Raw genomic sequence first — 17,340 nt, 5'->3', positions numbered from 1 at the left:
AAAATAAAATCTGAGTGCTCAAGACCTCACAGATAAAATTCTGAACCCTTGACCAAAACTCTTGAATCTTAGCACAGCACCAAAACACAAGGGCTATGTCCCCATCCTCCAACTGGCATCGCCAGCAAGTAGGTGTGTCTTTAAGGCCAAGCCTATACAATCTAAAGGGAGTCCAATAAAAACGATGCAGAATCTTAAATTGAATGAGGTGCACCCTTGAATCCCTAGACATAGACTTGAAATTGTCCTACCCCATTCTCCATAATCCAGTACTAAATTCAAGCCTCTCTCCCATAACTTCTTAAGAGATGTTAAAACCCCGTCCCCTAGACTCTCAATTAGCCAGGAATAGTACGCTGAAGCTTCATGACCTTTTCTAAAAGCAGAAAGTACCATCTCAAGAGTGTCTGCCGCTTTAGGGGGCTGCGTACTACACCCAAAGGTGGTACAGAGTAGATGGTGCAGCAGTAAGTACCTAAAGAATTGAGATCTGGGACTCCCAAACCGCTGTATTACATTCTCAATGCTCCATTTTCATACAGGTCACCCAGCGTAGCAACACCCTTCTCAATCCGTTCTGTCCAGCAGAAAGGGGACTTATTAATGCATAATTTAGGGTTCAACCAAACACTTTCAGGTAAATGTCCGAATTGAACATGCGGGAAACTTTTCTCCACAAGCAAGATAACAGGATGTGTTTTTACTTCTCCGGGCAGCTTGGTAGAAAGACTTTGCAATGGCAAGATAGGGGCAAGGACCTCCTGTTCGATAAAGAGCCAGGGAGGGGCTCTCTCAGGTGGAAGCGTCCAATAAGTCAAATGTCTGAGACCAAAAGCATAACAGTAAAACAAAATTTTGGGGAGACCTAACCCACCTTTGTCAATTGGCCTATGTAACTTACTGGAATGCAACCGAGGGCGTTTACCATTCCAAATAAAGGATTTAGCTATACTATCAAATTGTTTAAAATAAATGAGGGGAACTTCAACAGGGAGAGACTGTAGTAGGTAGTTGAATTTTGAAATACAATTCATTTTTATAACATTAACCTTCCCAGTCATAGATAAATGTAGTTATGCCCACCAGTCCACATCACTCGAAAACCTTTTTATCAAAGGGTCAAAATTAACTAACTAAACCACTCAAAATTGCTGGAAATATGCCCAAATACTTAATGCCCTGCTTGGGCCACTGGAAAGCTTGTTACAGGGAAGTACGCTGTCAGAGCCAAAGCTTTGGATTTACACCAATTAACTCTGTATCCTGAGAACTTCATTTCATTTTTAAAATTCTGTTAATTACTTAAAAAGCTTTGAATGGTCTAGCTCCATAATATTTAAGCAATCTCTTATCACGGTATATTCCATCACCTTCACTACGATCACAAAATTTTGGCCTATTAATAATACCTAGAATATCAAATTCCACAAAAGGAGGGAGATCCTTCTCCTATTTGGCTCCTAAACTATGGAACAGTCTTCCTGTTATTGTTCAGGACACAGACACACAATCTCAGTTTAAGTCTAGAATAAAGACTCATCTATTCAGGCATACACCTAATTTATCCATCAACTCAGAGTTATGCTGCATTAGTCAGGTCTGCCAGAAATGGAAACACATCTCATATTTTAAAAATCTGCTTTAAAGTGAATGCCATCTATATAAATATTATTATTCAATTTGGTTCCCTGTCTCAACTTCTGGATACATATCAAGAGGTTACAAGATCCTGCTCGATGTCCTACTCCCACCGCTATGTGTCGCTGAGTGCTGACTACTAACTGCAGCCTATGCCAGCCAGATATCACTTCAGTCTTCTACGATGGACTTCACATAAGATGAACTGCTACCAACTGAAGCCGTAAAACATGGGATACTTCACTGGCCACTGCCTGAACCTTGGACTTAGGATGACCTTCACTGGAAATGAACTGCCACAAGCTTCCAGCCGGATTGCGATGCCCCTCACTGACCTCTGCCTGCATCATCTTGGTCAAAGGATAGACTACACTCTCTTAAAATGGAATATATGGAAAATAATTTAATTGGCAACTAAAGCCTTCATCAGCCAAATAACAAAAGACAATGCATCTGTGTGCACTTCCACAGTTAATTCAGGATGGACTTCAAAGACTTTGTAATTAATCTTACAGTTCATTAAAAAAAAAATCTCTCTCTCTGTGTGTGTCACACACACACACATACAAATTAGAGGTCGACCGATAGTGGATTTTGCCGATACCGATAACTAAGATGGTGCAAAATGCTGATAACCGATTAATCGGCCGATGGTTTTTAAAATTGATTCATAGAATTTTACAACATTTTCTTTGTTGGCACCAGAGTACAAAATGAATAAAATCCCAGATGTAGTTTATTTTTCAACCAATAATAATCAGAAAAATAGTAGATTGAGTGCAAAACATTACAAATAAACAAGCCTGAAACACACCAGGGACTCTTATTTTTAAATGATGGAGCCTTGGCTTTTAGACACGATGTATGTGCTGATGAGGGACGTTAACATATAGTAAAATTTTTCTCTGCATGCCCAATTAAAAAACATAATTATCAATGGAACACGGAGGAATAAAACAAACTATCGACATAGATTTTTGCAGATAACCGATAGTTCTAAAAAAGCAACTATCGACACTGATTAATTGTAAAACCGATATATCGGTCTGCCTATAATATACATACAAACCCCTTCATCTGGTGAACATAGGCCTATAGGCTATAAAAGGTTTAATTTGGTAAATACTTATAGAGCATTGTATTGATTCATGTTGATTTTGACCGATAAGAGTCCCTAGAAAAAAGGAAAAAAAATCTTTATAAATACTACCAGATAAGGGGAATATCTGAAAATTTTGACAGGCGATTGCTGATATTGATTAATGATGATCGACTGTTGATGAACTACTGTTCATGTAGTATTTATCAGTAGTGGTCAACTGATACAGCTTTTACAATGGCCGATACCGATGAAGATGATCAATGGTGAATATAAATGCAGATAACCATAATACAATTGAACAACAGCAAATCAGGTGTACACAACATTTCTAAAGTGAAATTTTATGCAATATTTACAAAAATTTGCATAAACTTAAAAATAAACGTAAAAAATGGAGTGTTGACTAGAGGTCGACCGATAGTGGATTTTGCCGATACCGATATCTAAGATGGTGGAAAAGGCTGAAAACCAGCAGATCGTTTTTAAAATTGATTCATAGAACAGGGCTCGACATTAACGCTTGTCTGGGACAAATGGATTTTTGAAGGGGCAAGTGAAAGAAAATTTTACTTGCCCGATCAGACAAGCCGACTGATTAAAACGTCAATAACAAAAAAATAACCTGTGTCACTTATTAGAAAGTTCATATTCTTATTCTGCTGTTGAAAGTAACCCAGAGCACATAATTGTAACGGGGTAAAAGGGAAAGTAGGCGGCGAGAACCGGCTTGACAATATAAATAATTGAACTATTAACTTAAAGCAAAAGACATACAACTCAAACGCATACAGGGCAGTTGCCTGTAGCTCACTCTCTGCCGAACTGCCGCCTCCGGCCGCCTTTATCACTCTCGTCGGCTTGATTAGCCTGATTAGGGTCCAGGCGTGCATCATCACCCTCCTCCTCACCACAGTAATATTATAATTCACTAGCGATCTAGTAACAGCTGCGCCCTATTTGATTGACAGGCGGCGTATGTGTGTGTGTTGAACATGCGCGTGTGTGTTTGAAAATGCTCGTGCTAATGCGCACCTGAATGGTCAAATACATTTCAAAATTCCACCAAAATGCCCATCTTGGTGAGCTATTCATGTAAACACAGAAAATGATGTCTAAAGTGAATGTAAACAGTGGAGAAAAAAGCGGATTTGTATTAAAGTGCCGGACTTGTAAGTATAAATGTAAGCTAATAGACCTGCTGCTGTCTAGTGTGTCATTATTAGGGGTGTGACGAGATCTCGCGATATTAAAACGTGATAATATTTCTCGTTGAGGTGAAAAGCTGTCTCACAATATCAGCATGACGGAGTGTGAGGCTGAAATTAGCATAGAAGATGCCCCCGCCACTTTTAAATCATTTGTGTGGCAGCATTTTAGGTACCTGGTGGAAACAATAAACGGCGACAGAGTGACAGACAAGACACGAACAAAGGCTGTGTCTCGTTTGAAAGGTGGCGTCCTCCGGAGGTCGCATTTATCGGCCGCATACGTCATCGAGGCTGTCTCGTTTAATTTTTAATTTTTTTTGTCTTTCTTTTTCTTATTTTTTATCTATTGTCAATGCATTTTATGTATATGCACTTACAATTATAAAATTGTTAAACTTTTTTTATGCATTCCCAATAAAAAAATTACAAAAAATAAAAATGAAATGAGCCTCGATGACGTATGTGACCGACAAATGCAACCTCCGGAGGACGCAGCCTTCCAAACGAGACACAGCCAATATGTAAACACTGTAAGAAAATAGTGCCGTACACCGCCGCTAACACAAGCACTATGCAAAGACACCTACAGAACCACCGCAGCTCTCATCTAAAATCAACCAGGTCTGAAGAGACTCAGATGATACAGGAGAGAAGCCAGTCAGTTGAGTTTGTGGCAAAACCTTTTACAGTGCTTGCATATTGTTCTGTCTTTTACAGCATATGATAATTCATACTCAAAGTAGAACTGAAGTGACATTCATTACAAGATGATTAGTTAAAAAATTTCAAAATGCACCTGCACTGTTTTGCATTTTATGACTTTCAGTCAAATAAAAGACTATTTTTCAAGTCATATATACTACCGGTCAAAAGTTTTGAAACACTAGCCTGAAATGTTTCTCATGATCTTAAAAATCTTTTGATTTGAAGGCGTATGCTTAAATGTTTTAAATTCGTTTTGTAGACAAAAATATAATTGTGCCACCATATTAATTTATTTCATTACAAAACTCAAATTTATTTTAAAAAAAAGTTTTTGAAATTGATGACGGACCAAATAATAAAGAAAAGCAGCCAATAAGAGCCCAACATAGATGGGAACTCCTTCAATACTGTTTAAAAAGCATCCCAGGGTGATACCTCAAGAAGTTGATTGAGAAAATGTCAAGAGTACATTTCTGCAAATTCTAGGCAAAGGGTGACTACTTTGAAGATGCTAAAATATAACACAGTTTTGATTTATTTTGGATTTTGTTTAGTCACCACATAATTCCCATAGTTCCATTTATGTTATTCCATAGTTTTGATGACTTTACTATTATTCTAAAATGTGAAGAAAAAAATTATAATAAAAAAATGAGTGTTTCAAAACTTTTGACCGGTAGTGTATATAGCGTTAAAATATCGTCTCGTTCTCGTGAACCCAGTATCGTGTATCGTCTCATGAGCCAAGTGTATCATCACACCCCTAGTCATTATAATAATCAAACAACCAGAACAAGAAAACGAGAAAACACTCACTGCTCTTGACTGGGTAACTTTAGTAACTTTAAAAAGTACTTATTGTAGATCTCATTCCATTGAAGTGAGCATCCCTGCTGTTAATGATGGTGATGGAGGCTTTTCTTTATTTGACTACCATATGTAACATAAAATAATTATCATATGACAATAGTCTCCTCCCCAATCTAGTGCAGTTTACATTTCTGTTGCAGAGAATTGAGTTGATTGCATTGGTACACTTATTAGGTTGGGCATCAGTCATCATTTTAGAAAAATATACAACATAAACTTTGACATGTAACTTAAACATCCTTTTCTCTCTCTGGACAAGTACCTTTTTTACTCGGACAAGGGGATGACCAATTTACTTGATAGAATGTTACAACATTTTCTTAGTCGGCACAGATATAAGAGGCCAGAGTCCAAAATGAATAAAATCCCAAATGTAGTCACCCAAAAAATTTTTTTAATAATTATCAGAAATAAAGAAGATTTGGTGCATAACGTGGGATTTTAGACATTAAACAAGCCTGAAACACACCAGGGACTCTTATTTTGTAATGACGGAGACTTGGCTCCGTTATAATGCTCTATATTTAATATTTAACAAATTAAGCTTTTATAGCCTATATATTATTATTTTTACTCATAATATTGAATGTGCTGACTGGAGACGTTTCCATATAGTCGCATTTTTCTTTGAATGCCCTCGCATCAATTTAAAAAAACTTAATTATCAGAGGAACACGGAAATAAAAACAAATATCGGCAACAATCAGCATAGATTTTTGTCGATAACCGATAGTTCTAAAAAGCAACTATCGGAACCGATTAATCAGTAAAACCAATATAGCGGTCTACCTCCAATACAAATATATACATACATGTATATACACACACACACACACACACACACACACACACACACGTATACATATATATTTATATATATATATATATATATACACACATACACACAGCTCTGGAAAAAATTAAGAAATCGCTCCAAATGTTCAGTTTCTCTGGAATTACTATTTAAAGGTATGTGTTTGAGTAAAATTAACATGTTTTTATTTTATGTAGTACTGACAACATTTCTCCCAAATTCCGTACAAATACGTACAATGACCCTGCACTCTGACCCCAGCTGGGATATGTGAAAAAAAGAATTTCACTGTATATGTGCAAAATGTATAATGTGTGATAAATAAATATAATTAAAATTAATTAAATTATTAAATTCCAAATAAAAATATTGTCATTTAGAGCATTTATTTGCAGAAATTACAACTGGTCAAAATAACAAAAAAGATGCCATGTTTTCAGACCTCGAATAATGCAAAGAAAATATCATATTTCTCATTCATTTATAAACAACTTAGAATTCCTTGAAGCAGAACGTAATCTATGGGCAAGAGAGTTTGCTTCTGAACAAATTATTTCCTCCGACGTCTATTCTGCTTTAAAAGAACTAGATGTGAATAAATCGCCAGGTCCTGATCATACAGGATATTTCTCCTCCGCTGACGTATTTGTTTAATCATTCTTTACTTACTAACAATATTCTACGGATCTAGAAGTCAGCATTTGTAGTTCCTCTGTTAAAAGGGGGCGATCCTTCTTTAATGGATAATTATAGACCCATATCTAAACTTTGTATTCTCTCGAAACTTCTGGAAAATCTAGTTATCGAACAATTGACACGGTACCTAAACAGTCATAATATTCTATCTATTAACCAATCAGGATTCTGTAAAGGGTACAGTACTACTACAGCCATTTTAAAAGTCTTTAATGATATCGTGGAGTTGATAAACCACATTATGCTTGTTTCTTTATTGATTTATCAAAGGCCTTCGACACTGTGGACCATGACATATTATTAAATGGGCTTAGATGGGTAGGACTATCAGAAAATGTAATTTTGTGGTTCACTGCTTATTTAAAGGGAAGAACCCAATGTGTACAGGTGGAAGGTATTCAGTCAGATCCTATGGAGGTTGTTAAGGGAGTCCTCAAGAATCTGTTGTGGGGCCGCTATTATTCAGTGTATATATAAATTGTCTTGATTTTAATATTGATAATGCAAAGTTTTATTTTTACGCAGATGAAACTATTATTTATTGTCCAGCTCCCTCCAAGCAGCAATCTGTGGCTTTTTTACAATCTGCTTTTGATATCATCCAAAATAGGTTTTGTGCTTTGAAGCTGGCCTTAAATGTTGAAAAAACAAAATGCATGTTATTTTCAGACTCTAAAATTTCTTCAGAAAATTCCATCACTCTTTGGACTTCTCAGGGGAGTCAGATTACATCAGTGTCGAGTACAAATACCTTGGTATTATTATCGATAACACATTACGTTTTGGTTCAAATATTCATTATTTGAAGCAAAAACTCTTTTCATTCCGCTACTTTTTTACCAGTTTTTGTTTATGGGGATGTCGTGTATCAGCATGCTCCCTCTTACCTTCTTGGCTCTCTGGATGCTTTGTACCATGGAGCTCTGAGATTTATAACTGATTGTAAATTTTCAACACACCATTGTGAACTATACAAAAGAGTTGCTTGGCCTTTGTTGAATGTTCGAAGAAAAATGCACTGGTATTTATTGATATATAAAGCCATATTGGGTTATCTGCCCTCTTATCTTTGTTGTTTTATTCAACAGAAATTGCCTGGCAATTACTCATTACGTTCTCAATCAAGTTACAATCTTTGTGTGCCCATTGTCAGAACTGAGCTTGGTAAAACTTCCTTCAAATATGCCGCCACCTCGGATTGGAATCTTGTCCAGACAGAGATGAAGCTACAAAACTTGGTATCTTATAGTCATTTTAAAACTGTATTACGTAACCTAGAGAGTGAATTAATGGTGTGTAAATGTTTTTAACTGGTTGTTTGTTTTATGTTGGATTTGGTATTGTATGTTGCAACTTTGTTGTATAATTGTATATACAAACTTGGCTGCCTATCTTGGCCAGGACACTCCTGCAAAATAAATCTTTTATCTCAGTGAGTCTTTTTCCTGGTTAAATAAAGGTAAATAAAATAAATAATCAAAAATAAATATATATCACAATATAGTATTATATAAGGTTTTAAATCATTCTTACCATAATGCTAAATTTCACATTATGCCAAATTTTAGTCTGAGATGTTGACCAATATTATTATTATTAATATAAACTTTCCTCAAGAAACTCAAGATCTTCCCAAAGCAATACAACAAAGAAAATACTGCAAAAAAATAAATAAAAATAAATAAAAAAATCAAACTAAAATAAACACTTGTAGAAAATATCAAATTATGCAAACACATCTTGCAGAATATAAATATTAAATACTTAAATACTTCTTGCAAAAAAACGTATGACCGAATTAATGCATTTACATTACATGTATTCATTTAGCAGACGCTTTTATCCAAAGCGACTTACAAAATGAGGAAACATTCTCAGCAGCCTGCGGAGCGCATCTTTTGGCTTTTGAGGAAGTAAAACAAACAGCATGTGTTACGAGTGATTATAGTCATGTGACACAGTTTGCAGATGACATATTTCTGCGCTGTGTTGGCTTTTGTAAACCTACACTACAAATGTCACACCAGTTTTAATAAGTTCCTCTTCATTTTCTTGTATTGTTTGGGAGTAATCCCGTTCTGTAGAGATGTAGTGCGAATGATCCCGCATGGTGCTCTCCTATAAATACCGGGAAGTCTGCTGGACTCGTGCGCATTTCTGTGCTCCAGGTGAGAAGCATATTAAGCACTTATGAAGCACCAAGCGCGAGATGAATTTAATTGAATTTGCTTTGGCGGCTGCCAAAATTTTTTTTATACCATAAAAACTCTGTTCATGTTAAATTCTCTCAGTCTCACATGAAGCCCTGCCCACTGATAGATAAGCCCACGCTGCGCACATATTTACATATCACGATATAGCAAAATCTCTATCGATTGACATTTTATATCATCGCCACGATATATATCGTCATATTGCCCAGCCCTCCAAATAAATAAGCAGTTTGAGAGTGTAGTCACACCGACTCCATTCTCGATCAGATCTTTTTCTTCCGGATTCCGGTTAGTGTAGTTATTCTCCACAAATTCCACTATTAAACTTGACTTTTGAAAAAAATTAAGTTGAAAAAGCACAGACTGATGGCTTCAACAGAAGCATATACCATTAACAACCTCAGAGATCGAGGTAGATCTGTCTTTAAAAGTTTAAGTTGTGGTTAAAAATCAATTCCCCTATTAAAGAAATGAATGGGATTTTTACTTCCAGAACCAGACTGTTGTGCACTGCAAGGTGCGAGCTCTTTTCACAAAGCACGCACAAATTCACAATGCATTCTTATGCGTACCGATTGAGTTATTACTCTGCAATACTAATACTGCAGAAACACTTATTATTTAAGTATCAACTTAGTATCAAAGTACCAGTACTTTTGACATCTCTCATTACCAACCCAGTCAACACACACAGGCTCTGCTTCAATCAGCGACTGGTTCAACGTTAACAGATGCTCGCAAACTAAGCACTTAATGTCTGCTCGTCTTCCTCAGACTCGCTGAGAGAAATGGCATTAGAAAGCTTTCTGCTCCATTACTCCCTATCTGCTCTCATATCCGCCACCGATCCAGCATCAAGCCCCATGATGACTGCGGTCTGTATTTCTGTGTCACGGTGGCCATGTGTGTCTGTCTGAGGACCTGTTACTACATTTCCTGACCTACAGGTGGTGTGGTCAACCAGGCCCCAGGCCAACCACCACATGCTGGTTTCAACTGGCCACAGTAACACACACTCAGATGTGTTCACACTTAAATACACAGGGCTCTTGAACACACACCACTTTAATAGAGACTGTGGGCGACCAGCAGTCACCTGTGAGGGGACGGAAGGCCGGGTGTGTTTGAGGTGGGTGGAAAGAGGAGGAACTGTGGAGATTCCAGTCAGCGTTTGTAGTTAAAATAAACATCTCTCTGCCATGTCTGGTCTCAAAGCTTACAACTGTCTGACTAGAGGTGATGTTATAGTAACCACATAATTGGGAAAAACAGAGAACGAGAAAACCTTGGGTTGTTGGAATTAGTCAAAACAAATGGCTAAAAATGTTAAAGACCCCATGAAATCAGAATTATAGTTTTATGGCTTTTAGTCCATGTCTGTTGTGGTCATCTATCTGCTAGTGCTACTCCTTAAAGTTGATCAAAACAATATGAATTTAAAAATAAGTCTTTCTCTTCTGGGAAAATGGACCACAATATTGACATTTTGCGCTACGCTGCAAATTTTCCCCCCAAAAAACAAAAAAACCCACTAAATTTATTCATAAATAATATGTATACTAGGTTTGCCATGGTATACAATGTTACCGGTTATTCTCGGTACATAGAACAACACCGGTGCAAATTTTTTTTTACAGGTAATATGGGTAAACATTATGAAAGAAACTTAATGACAACAGTTCCTATATTAATTGCCACAGGAATAGAATTGCCTACATAAAGTCGCCTAACATGTTTGCAACTCATAAATAAAACTAAATGAATGCATTGAAAGCCAGATGTTCTTCATCAACATTTTAAAATGACTGTGTACGAGCACTTACAGAAGACGTTACTTTTAAATGACAGCGACAACTCTGCGAGGCGGGACGCAGTTGCCCCGTATTTTAGAGAATCACAAACTGCATCCAAACTGCACCCGAACATGTAGCAAATTTGAGAGAAATTGACACGAAACACCGACACCTTCAGCGTGAGTTAGAGATGCATCCAGCTGCAGACTCGCATCAGGTTCAACTATTGGTGAGTTGCATGCATAAAAACAGTGGCCCTAAAATGCCAAATTTAATTTTAGTGATACTGTATTAGCACATAAGCCAAATACTATAAACGGATGAGCCCAATTTTAAATGGAGTGTGCTTTTTGTTGAACTTTAAAAGCGGAAAATGCATATTTATTACAGAGAAGTAAACCCTTAACTGAACAAATACTGGCTCCATTGATTCGTTCTTTTTGGGAAAGGCAGTGTTTATGAGAAGGAAACATGGATAGAACTTTTTTTTCTTTCTCCCTGGTCTTACCCTTTTCATTTTAAGTGATGGGGCTGTTCGCTGTTCCGTCAGTGCTTTTTCAATTGTTTTCCAATGTTATTATGCTCTAGGTGGACCTTTTTGACAGCTGACAGCTTGTCAGTTAAAAAAGAACTTAAAAATGCGCCTCCATACACCTGCATTCTGCTTGTTGCATCTTACATTGTTTTAGCTCAAGGGTGCATTCACATCCGAGTGTCCAACCAACAGTATTACCGGTATAACCAGTTTTGAACGCGATACTGCACCGGTATGAAAATGATGACATCGTGGCATCAAATCTATTGTATACATTTACAATCTTATGATGAATAGAATATTTTTTTTGCCCAAACTTTGTAAACATGTAATTCTGGTTCTGTTCACTCCATCTCCCTCAAAAAATTCTCATTTTATTCCATTAGATGGCAGCAAGTACTAGACATTTTTTTTTTTTTTGTTCTCATCCAGACTTAAGTCTAATTTTTAGTTCATGCACCACCCCCATTGTTTCATGGACACATTTCCAATGATTTAAGAATGCTTTTCCTGCTGGACTGCATATTTTGTTCTGGACATCAAAGATATAACATTAGATTATTTACACAAATATGCAAACAGACAAGAAAAAAAACAAATTACATTTTTAAGGTAAAGCTGAAGAGGTAAAAAAAAAAAAGAAAGAAAACTTTGCTCGTCTCATTTGGCGAGTTCTAGAGCAGTTAGCACTTCAGTTGAGCTTAGACACATGCTACAAATAAAACATACAGAATAAAAGGTACAAAGTATACAGTGACCTTGTGGTCAAACAGAAATACATATCAAAATCTTTGACGTGATCATTCGTGGTGTATTAAAAAAAGTGCACAGAGTAAACTAAGAAAGATTTCTTAAAGAGTAATTTGTAGCCAATGAAATAATTCAGAGCACAGCATAACTGGAAAAATGTATATTCACTACAGAAATTTTCATGACTTTAAGATTTTTTTAATTTCCATGACTTTTCCAGGCATGGAAATCACAATTGAAATTTTCCATGACTATGGGAACCCTGTTCATGATGCATTAACTACCGTAATGTGATGTATTTCAGTGTGAAAAAGATTAAGAAGGATTTGTAGGGTTTCTATCCAGATTTGATTGGATTATGATCATTTTGCTATTATATTCCAGGTTAATCATATCTTTCCCCATGATATTAGAATCATTTTGATTACTAATACTGCTTTTTTTTTTTTTTTTTATAATCACTGACTAATCCTGCACAAAAAGACCAGGGACATTTTTTAAGAAAGTAAATAGGATAAATTTTGATAACATGTTGTCTTTCATCACAGTTTGTCAGATCACATGGCCTGGTGTGAACGGACTCAAACGTAAGCACACATGCATGTACTCACCACAGCCGTGGCATCAGCCACACCGAAAGCAGCTTTCTGTCTGCGTGCTGTGATGTAACTGCAGTTCTCCTGTATCTTCTCCAGCAGCTGCCGCATTTGCTTGCAGTAACTGGCCACTTTGCATTCCTTTAAGAACGCTTTCAGCTGAGGAGAAGAACAAGAGAGAGTGTGTGTGTGAGAGACAGTAAAGAAACAGTGGAGCCATGAAATTGTTACACTGCTGTGAACAAGTTAGAAGGAAGAAAAATATTATGATAGTTGATTCAAAACAACATAATGAATAATCCTTTGTCATAAATGCTATTAAGCAACAAGAGAGAATTCAGACTGCAAAGACAACTGTCTGAAAAAAAAAAAAAAAGAAGAATTATCACAGAAATTCTGTAAGTATTGAGCCACATACAGTAAAAAAAAAAAAAATGAAATGTTGAAAGTTTTGAAACTTGGTGAGTACAGAGTACATTTTTCCAATTTTTGCTGTATTTGGCGCTTTCTAAGTGATGTGTCTTTTAAAACTTCTGCTAAGAAAAAGTACGGAAGAGCCAGAAGTGGATATTATGAAATAAATCCAAATGGGCCAATGGAATAAAAACTTAATTAATAACCTGACTATTAAACAGCACTGAGTAGGGCTCAATTTTGGCCAGAACAGAGGATGTGGCCATTGTGTGTATGTGTATGTGTGTGTGTGTGTGTGTGTGTGTGTGTGTGTGTGTGAGGGCTGAAAGGAGTGATGGTGAATAGATGGGGAAAACAGCTTAATAAACAAAATAAATAATGTCTTAATAAAAAAAAATATGATAAAGTTTCTTAGGGTTAGGGGATAAAAAAAAATATTATTAGCTCAGTATAAAAACAATAGAGATAGTATCCACCATGATAGAAAAACAAACATGTGACATTTGCATGTGTGAACTGTTAGTGTGAATGCTGGCGCAAGTATTAAGGTGTTTTATAAGGTTGAGGTGTGAGGACTGAAATGAACTAGACTAAAGCATGTGAACGTATGTGTGTGTGTTTATGTTATCTGAACTGCATAATGTGGCACTGCCTTCCACACCTCTCAATGAGGATGTGAGCCCAGCAGTTGATGAACCAACATAAAAGATCAGGTTGCACAAAAACAATTAAATAATAACATTGCAACGAGAGCTATTACTGTAAATACAATTGATGTGCACACTCTATTCTTCTGCCCTGTTCAGCATACATGTTTGCACTGGGGCACATGTTTTTATTAGAAAGGAAAGAACAAGGAGCAGCTCTAACCTCGTGCAACCCCGCGTCCACATGCGTGGACACTGTATTTTGGCTTCGCTATCTGCAAAGCATAATTTAAATGAATGAAAACCGACTGAATACTGTTCACAAGACTCTCGACTGTCATTTAAAGGGTTAAACTTCTGCCGCACCAAGTCACGTGTCACAACAGCATGCTGTCGGTTTCCTTGAAGCTCTCCTATGGACGCAGTGCCTCCGATAAGAAATATTTTTATGTTTTTTCATTGAAACCTGTTTGGTTGTAAAGAGTAGCATCTCTAGTTTAGTTTGATATGCCGCTTTAAAAAAATCTGTTCATTTTTCACACGTCAGCACTCTGATAAACATGGTGTCTACCAGTACCAACACGGTTGTCACGGTACCAACATTTCAGTAGTCGGAACCGATACCAGTGAAATTTCATGGTTCTCGATACCAATTTTGATACCACAGCAAAAATATCCTAATATGATAATGTGCTATTGAACACATAAGTTTAGTTACTTTTAATAATTATTTTAATAATTATAATTATTTTCCAGAACGTTTTAAAGTTTAATCATCAAAACGGTATCTAATCAATTAATTCTGAAAACTTATAAGTGAAAATATAACTTTTTAACATATTGCATGTTTTTGCCAAACCTTTAGCAACAGCTGTCTTGCTAGTGATAAACTGATTCATTATCTTTATTATTATTATTACTACAGAGAATATTACATTTTACTATACAGTTGTATTATTAAAATATTTTTATTAAAATTTTTTTATTTCTTCAATTTCAAGCATCTAGCTTTTATTTTGAATCATCCTTTTATTATGACGCGCTTTTTGCTGGAAGCTTCACTTTTCCAGATAAACAGTTCGCAATACAGCGTAGTGTGATCACTGAAGACTTTTAAGTCACGTCTGAAATCTTTTCTCTTTACACTGTCCTTTGAGTCTGACAAATGAAATCTAGGGCACAGTTTTGGAGTGTTTGTATTTTAGATTACTGGTGTTTGTGTATGTGGTAATTTTGAAATGTTATGTTTAAAATTGTATTACTGTGAAGCACTTGCAAGCTGAAGAACACCATCCCAACCGTGAAGCATGGGGGTGGCAGCATCATGTTGTGGGGGTGCTTTGCTGCAGCAGGGACTGGTGCACTTCACAAAATAGACGGCATCATGAGGAAGGAAAATTATATATATATATAGTTGTTTTAAATGCTATATAAATAAAGTTGAGTTGAGATTAAAGCGCAAATGCTGTTATTTTAATTATATAAATATATATTTTACATGTGCTGCGTGGTTCACAGTGGATTAATGCTCTGCTTCTTCATCTCAAACATTGTGAATGATTCTCAAATGTCTGTGGAGTTTCCAGAGTATGGGCGGTCGGATTTATACATTCATTTAAAATACGCAGCTCATCCACGCTAAGATTGTAACCTTCAGCGGTTTAATAAATCACATTAGGAGATTAACTGTTCATTTCAGTGTAAAAGGAGCAACAGAGAATGCGTTCAAATTAAGCCTGTGACCATTTTAAAGCTGTCATGTGTCAGTCATACTGCGCGCTGGTATCGGATTGAGTCGGTGCTCTGTACTACCGGTACTGCAGAAACACTGGTACAGTTGTGCTCAGAAGTTTGTATACCCTGGCAGAAATTGTGAAATTTTGGCATTGATTTTGAAAATATGACTGATCATGCAAAGAAACTGTCTTTTATTTAAGGATAGTGATCATATGAAGCCATTTATTATCACATAGTTGTTTGGCTCCTTTTTAAATCATAATGATAACAGAAATCACCCAAATGGCCCTGATCAAAAGTTTACATTCCCTTGAATGTTTGGCCTTGTTACAGACACACAAGATGACACACATAGGTTTAAATGGCAATTAAAGGTTAATTTCCCAAACCTGTGGCTTTTTAAATTGCAATTAGTGTCTGTGTATAAATAGTCAATGAGTTGGTTAGCTCTCACATGGATGCACTGAGCAGGCTAGATACTGAGCCATGGGGAGCAGAAAAGAACTGTCAAAAGACCTGCATAACAAGGTAATGGAACTTTATAAAGATGGAAAAGGATATAAAAAGCCGGTTCAGTCAGTACGGTTCAATCACTTATTAAGAAGTGGAAAATTCGGGGATCTCTTGATACCAAGTCAAGGTCAAGATTTCAGCCACAACTGCCAGAAGAATTGTTCGGGATACAAAAAAAAAACCCCACAGGTAACCTCAGGAGAAATACAGGCTGCTCTGGAAAAAGACGGTGTGGTTGTTTCAAGGAGCACAATACTTGTTGACCCCTCTCCAAACATAGCGCTTATGGTTGTGACCATAAAGCTCTATTTTGGTCTCGTCACTCCAAATTACAGTGTGCCAGAAGCTGTGAGGCATGTCAAGGTGTTGTCGGGCATATTGTAACCGGGCTTTTTTGTGGCATTGGCTTCTTTCTGGCAACTCGACCATGCAGCTAATTTTTGTTCAAGTATCGTCATATTGTGCTCCTTGAAACAACCACGCCGTCTTTTTCCAGAGAAGCCTGTATTTCTCCTGAGGTTACCTGTGGGTTTTTCTTCGTATCCCAAACAATTCTTCTGGCAGTTTTGGCTGAAATCTTTCTTGGTCTACCTGACCTTGGCTTGGTATCAAGAGATCCCCAAATTTTCCACTTCTTAATGATTGATTGAACAGTACTGACTGGCATTTTGAAGGCTTTGGATATCTTTTTATATCCTTTTCCATCTTTATAATTTCCATTACCTAGTTACACAGGTTTTTTGACAGTTCTTTTCTGCTCCCCATGGCTCAGTATCTAGCCTGCTCAGTGTGGGAAATTAACCTTTAATTGCCATTTAAACGTGTGTGTCACCTTGTGTGTCTGTAACAAGGCCAAACATTCAAGGGTATGTAAACTTCTGATCAGGGCCATTTGGGTGATTTCTGTTATCATTATGATTTAAAAAGGAGCCAAACACCTATGTGATAATAAATGGCTTCATATGATCACTATCCTTAAATAAAATATTTTTTGCATGATCAGTCATATTTTCAAAATCAATACCAAAATTTCACAATTTCTGCCAGGGTATGCAAACTTTTGAGCACAACTGCATCATTACATCTTTTTTATTTTAGTACTGACTTGT

General features: G+C 36.5%; 1 protein-coding gene across 1 annotated transcript in view; it reads right to left on the bottom strand.

The window, feature by feature from the left end:
- Window positions 1-17,340, bottom strand: part of noc2l (NOC2-like nucleolar associated transcriptional repressor) — a 68,541-nt gene that overhangs the window by 23,746 nt on the left and 27,455 nt on the right. Inside the window, exon 15 of the mRNA XM_051663001.1 lies at window positions 12,936-13,079. Coding sequence (XP_051518961.1) covers window positions 12,936-13,079 — 144 coding nt within the window. The remainder of the gene's footprint in view (window positions 1-12,935; window positions 13,080-17,340) is intronic.

This window comes from Myxocyprinus asiaticus, chromosome 29 (genome assembly GCF_019703515.2).
Source record: "Myxocyprinus asiaticus isolate MX2 ecotype Aquarium Trade chromosome 29, UBuf_Myxa_2, whole genome shotgun sequence".
Classification (NCBI taxonomy): Eukaryota; Metazoa; Chordata; class Actinopteri; order Cypriniformes; family Catostomidae; genus Myxocyprinus; species Myxocyprinus asiaticus.
The sequence above is the reverse complement of the archived record's forward strand: the minus strand, read 5'-3'. Positions and strand labels throughout refer to the sequence as shown.